At 51.2% G+C, this 6000-nt stretch overlaps 1 protein-coding gene across 2 annotated transcripts in view; it reads left to right on the forward strand.

Moving 5' to 3' along the window:
• Nucleotides 1–6000, forward strand: part of ANKHD1 (ankyrin repeat and KH domain containing 1) — a 396742-nt gene that overhangs the window by 171437 nt on the left and 219305 nt on the right. For both annotated transcript variants that reach the window (XM_088451243.1, XM_088451245.1), the window contains exon 9: nucleotides 110–301. In XM_088451243.1, the coding sequence (XP_088307369.1) occupies nucleotides 110–301 (192 nt within the window). The remainder of the gene's footprint in view (nucleotides 1–109; nucleotides 302–6000) is intronic.

The raw sequence follows: 6000 nt of genomic DNA on the forward strand, positions 1-6000 counted from the left end.
AAAAAACCTGCTTTACAAAAGTAAATGAGTGACAAATCTTCACCAGAAAAAATGTGTATAATCTTAAAGCTATTTAACACATTGTATCTCATTAACATTTTGCTTGTAGGTGCAAACATAAATGCTCAGACTGAAGAGACCCAGGAGACCGCTCTGACCTTGGCGTGCTGCGGAGGTTTCGCAGAGGTCTCAGACTTCCTTGTAAAATCCGGGGCAGATATAGAACTTGGCTGCTCTACGCCACTAATGGAAGCTGCTCAGGAAGGACATCTTGAACTAGTAAAATATCTTTTGGCAGCAGGTATAGTTTGAATGTATTATTTCATACTATAAACACCTAGGATTAATGACTTCATAAATTAGTATTTTTTTTTCTTCTTCCTCTACTAGGGGGGCACAGGGATGACACTGGGTATAGCCTAGAGAGGAGAGTCTGGGCACCAAATAGTTAATTGAAAATACCCACAAGTCCAGCCTCCCCCCTCTATACCCCACACACAGCCACTGGACCCCAGTTTTAGTTTAGTGCCAGCAAGCTCTGGGCACCATTTTTAAGGGGTCTGCATTAGACTGTCCTCCTGATTATTTAAAAAAAAATAAAAAATTGGTGTTTGTTTGAAACTTTTTTTTCATGAGTTGGGCAGTGACAGGCGTCCTATAGAACACCTCCACTGCCACATTAGTGCCAGTGTGTCAGTGACTTCAGCCACGGACTCCTAACACCAGAGCCACAGTCAGTGCTTACTGAGGACGAGCTAAGGCGGCTCCTTGCATGCACCACTGGTGAGAAGACCACCGGTGGTACTGGCTAGTGGGGGCACCTGGTTGACCACTAGACCACCTTGTGTAACGGGGTGCTGCTTAAAAGCAGCTGCAGACTTTAGCACTGGGGTCCGGCCAGATGGGGGAGGTGGCGCTCCCCCAACCCTGGTCTGTTGGAGACCGCAAGCCCCAGGCAGGATCCTCCCCTCCTCAATTGGAACACTGGTCTACCATTTTCCTCACAGCCTGCCTCAGCACAGGAGGAAGACACTGGGATCCTGTTTCCTTTATAACCTACTCACTGCAGCCTGGTTATGTGTACTAGCTCCTTCCTGCTTATTAAGCTGGTTTGTTGAGCAATATTACCCACACCTTTTATAGCATTGAGTGGTCTGTGTGCATGTAAGTATTCACTGGTCACCTGGGGAACATCCCTTACTGTTGGTGTGTACAGCTATGCATGTGTATGTATATGTGTGTGTATATGTATATTTCTACTGCAGGGTCCATAGGGTATCCACAGGATACCTTGGGGTATAGGCGATGGCGGCAGACATCCAGGCACCACAGAGTTAAATATTCAGGCTCCCAGGATGCACTGGGGTCCCTCTCCTATACCCCGCCCCTGAGCCTCAGGCCACTCAGTTTTCGTCTGTGCCTGGCCGGACCAGTCGCATCGTACAGAGGGGGGTCTTTTCAAGGCCCCTGAAGATTTCTTCGCAGCTGTAGCTGCACAACTAGAGTTCTCCAGCATAGGACAGTCAGTATTGACGTCCATGCTGTAACTCCTACACCCCGCCGGTACCGATCCGGGGATGCTGGTTGGTAGCTGGGTGACCCCGGCTACCGGGACTGTGGCCGGATGCACGGGGGACAAGGTAAGCGGCGGGGTCCTGCGGTGGGCACCTGCCGGTAACACAGTCCTTTTTGGTCCCCAGGCAGGGGGCTCCCTGGGGACCGGCTGCGCGTGGGGCCAGGTACTGATCCTGCGCCTTCCACTAGACCACCAGGGACAGCGGGCCGCAGCATGTGCGGTACAGCGCGACGTCCCAGGGGTTAATAGCAGCCAGGGGAGAACGCCTTCCCTGTCTCACAGCCGGCGTCTCCCCCGCTGCACAGTGCCATTCCACAGCGGTCTGAGCGGGCTGTGTCAGCGCTCCTCCCCCGGGCCCGCCTCCTCTCTGCTCCTCGGTGGCCATTTTCTCACTACATGTGCTGGGAATGACAAACGCTGCTGGAAGCTGTTACAGGTGCCATTGCGGTCTGGGTCCCCCGCATACCTCTCTTTCAATTAAGGTCAGTGTATGCAGCACTATTTCCTACCAGGCTCTGGTCTGTGTAGTTGATCGCAGTGCTTGTAATGCAGGATGTTATCTGTGCATTGTATGTGACTTAAATGCTAGCGCTGTTTGCCTGTACTGTCATTTCTGACTGTCAGCCTTTTTCCTATCCCTGTTCTTCTGCTACAGCCCTTGCGGTGCGGTGTTGCAGGGTGTTTATTACCTCACAGTAAACATGGTTTTTCTGTGTGGGAGGTCACATACGCTCCGTTCACACTCCTCATGTCTGAAAGTGAACGAGGATAGCCACTTCCAGCTATAATGTACTGATATCATGTGCAGTTAGCGGAGGGATATGTAGACGCTGAGGGTTTATGGAGGGCATGTTGTATTATATATCACGCCCCATTTCTGTCACTGTGTCTCCACAAAAAAGGGGACCGCCCTCGGCTGGCTAAGAGGCTTACAGCCCTTGTGGGCAATGCCCCCTGCGTTTCCCCATAGGGGTTATCGCAGCGAGTGGTGGTCTCATCACATGCAGGGGTCCCTGGACAGTTGATGGTACACCAGTGTATCCTGTTTTTCCCCCCCCCCCAGGTCTCGCAGGAGCCTGTGTGGGTGAATTTTATTGTCTAAATGGTATAGCACCTGATGGACGTTTTACAGGGGGAGTCACCATTTCGGCCTTCTAAACGGTCTTTCGGGTCTCAGACGGGTAAGGACATGACGTCTGATGACTGTGACATTATTGACTTTTTCAGACACGAGTCCCTTAGTGCAAAGGAGGCGTAGTCTGGGTCTAAAGTCTATATACCTGGCCTTATACGGGCAGTTCGTGTGGCTTTGGTTATTACATATCCCCCGTGGCTAAATCCAATTATGCCGCCTTTAAGGATAAGGGTGTTGCCACTGTAATTCCTCTATCAGGTGGATCATTTAGAGGAGGCGTGGAAAATCCGGGTAAGCGTTTCCAGCCTCAAAAGCGGTTGACCTTTTGCATACCCCTTTTGCGGATAATTATTTTTCCGATTGGGAGTTACCTTTACGGGTTGATTCTCATGTTACACGCCTAGTGAGGAGTGCTACGTTGCCCATGCCCTCCAGGTCCTCCTTGAAGGAGGTTACACATTGCAAGGTGCAAATATATCTAAAATCCAAATTATTCCTTTGCTGGAGGGGCTTTCAGGCCGGCTATGGCCGTGTGCTGGGGGCCAGAGCCATGGAGCGCTGGGTAGGTAACTGGATCTCTGCACACTGACTCTCCAGCAGAGCACGTGGATAGTGGCAAATTCTCAGAGACAGCCACGTTCATAATGAGACATCTTGCATATAGCGTACTCCTTTCCAGAATCTCCTCGGCAGCAGTAGCGGCTCGGCAGCAGTAGCGGCTCGCCGCTCCCTGTGGTTGCGCTCTTGGAAAGCGGACACAGATTCCATTTGGAATGCTTTGCCTTTTACAGGATAGGTCCTGTTTGGCCCTCATCTGGACACAATTGTGGCCCCGCAGGCAGCAGCTACGTCTGCCATCGGCTACAGTCCCATCGGGGTCTGGGGCTTCGTCTTTTTGGCCCTGTGAGGCCAGGCTAAGTCTAAAATATAGCTTTCCAAGACAGTCAGTAGCCAGGAAATCTGCTCAACCATAAGAACAGGCTTGGAGTACAAGACGTCCTACTCCCAAGTTGGACTATAAGCCTTCAGCCTCACGGGACGGGCCTCCTCTCGGGGGACCCCAGAGTTGGAGGCCGGCTTCTCCAGTTCGCCCAGTGCTGGTGTCTGACCTCCACGGCCACTGGGGTAAGAGAAGTATTTTCTTGAAGGTATGTCCTCTCCTCCCGGTAACCGCCTCCCAGACGCTTTTTCGTTACATGTCTTCTGTCAATTCAAGACAAGGCCCTGTAATTTTTGAGGCTGTTACACTCTATGCTCCAGGCAGGAGTTATAGTACCTATTCCGTTGCCCCAAAGGGGAACGAGGTATTACTCCATCCTCTTTCTGGTACAGAAACCCAATGGGTCTTACCTGGACATCCTCAACCTCGAATCCTTCAACAAATTCTTAAGGGTTCCTCGGTTCAGGAGGGGGACCCTGCATTCCATCATTCAATGGAGCCGGGGAATTTTGTGGTGTCGTTGGATATATTCAGGGTGACTACCTGAATGTCCCTATTTTCTTAGAACACCAGTGTTTTTCCTCAGGTTTGCAGTGGTCGATAAGCATTTCCAGTTTTACCAGGGTCATGGCAGTTATGGCAGCCCACCTGCGGATGCAGGGGGTCCGCTTGTTACCCAATCCGGGCAACCTCCTGGTGTTACCAGAGTCTCCAGAGATACTTCAGTGCCATCTGCAATGGACAATATCTGTGTTGCTATGTTAGGGCTGACTGATACACTGGAAATGGTCCCCTCTGATTCTTCACAGAGGATGCTCCATATCCCAACATCTGAGGATCTTTGTGATTGAGGAAAAGATCTCTGCATTACAGGCAAAGGTACGCAGTTGCCTGCAGAGTCGCCGAGTGTCTATTCACTCGGCAATGTGGTTCCTGGGTTCCAGGGTGTCGCTGTTCGACATGGTGGAGAGTACCCAGTGTCACTCTGAACCTCTAGAAAAATTGATCCTCTCCGGATGGGATGGGTTGCCCCATAGGATATAGTCAATAGTGCTTTCCCCGGAGGTTTGTCTCTTTCTGGCCTGGTGGCTGCGGAAAGCTCACCTAAACCAGGGGCACCCCCTTTGGGATTGCGGATAGGGTCCTTCTGACGACGGACGCCAGTATCCGTGGCTGGGAAGCAGTGACTGGTCCACACTTGTTCCAGGGCAGGTGGACTGCAGTAGTTTTTGCGCTTCCCATAAATATCTGAGAACTCGGAGCAGTATTCAAGGTTCTCCAGCATACAGGACAGGTCCTCCACGGAAATACAGTGCAGGTACAGTCTGACAACGCCATCATGATGGCTTATGTACACCACCTAGGAGGTTCCCGAAGTCGGGCGACACTAACAGTGGTGTCCCGAATTCTGGCTTGGGTGGAAGGCTATATCCCTGCCGTCATCGGCAGTGTTCATTCAGGAATCCTCAGATGGAAAGCAGGCTTTCCCAGCCATCAGGACGTGCATTCAGGGAAATGTCCTCTTCATCAGGAGGTGTTCAATCTCCTGGTGAACAAGTGGAGCCTTTCAGAGATGACTCTTATGGTAGACGTATGTTGGTCCAGTGGACCTTCCAAGTTGTGTACCTCGTCCCTCAGTTATCCCTTCTTCCTCCAATAATAGCAAGACGGAGGCGCGCTCCTGCTGATAGCTCGTGCGTGGACCAGATGGCACTATTACTCAGATCTTTGGAGTGTTTCAGTTAACACTCCGAAGCTGTTACCTCTACGACCGGACCTGTTGTCTCAGGATCCTGGCTGATACCCAGACCTGGGTTGTCTGTCCTTGACGGTGTGGCGGTGGAGACTGCCCTCTTAAGGTCTAGGAGTTTTTCCAGCTCTATAGTTAACAGGGCCTATGTCCATGCTAAGAGCTCGGAAGATTTTATCTGCAAGAATTTACCATCAGGTATGGTATACTTTCTTTCAGTTGTGTCGCCCTACAGGCTATGCTCCTCGGGTATTCCGGATATCCAGAGTGTTGGCTTTCCTACAGGTGGGCTTAGATACCGGTCTTCGCCTTGCTTACCTGAAGGTGCAGGTTTCTGCCCTGTTGGTTTCATCGTAGGATTGCTACGCTAACTGATGTCCGCACCTTTGTGCAGGGTGTACATTATATTCAGCATCCCTTTGTTCAACCTGTGGCTCCTTGGGATTTGGCTGTGGTCTTTAGGGCTTTCCGAGGACCGCCATTTGATCCACTGGGCTCAGTGGATTTCAAATGGCTTACGGCTAGGAATCTATTCCTTCTGGCCATTGATTTGGCCGGTAGGATCTCAGAATGGGGGGCTGTGTCATGTAGACCTACCT

The sequence above is a fragment of the Taudactylus pleione genome, unplaced genomic scaffold (assembly GCF_031769625.1).
Source record: "Taudactylus pleione unplaced genomic scaffold, aTauple2 ptg000025l, whole genome shotgun sequence".
Lineage (NCBI taxonomy): Eukaryota > Metazoa > Chordata > Amphibia > Anura > Myobatrachidae > Taudactylus > Taudactylus pleione.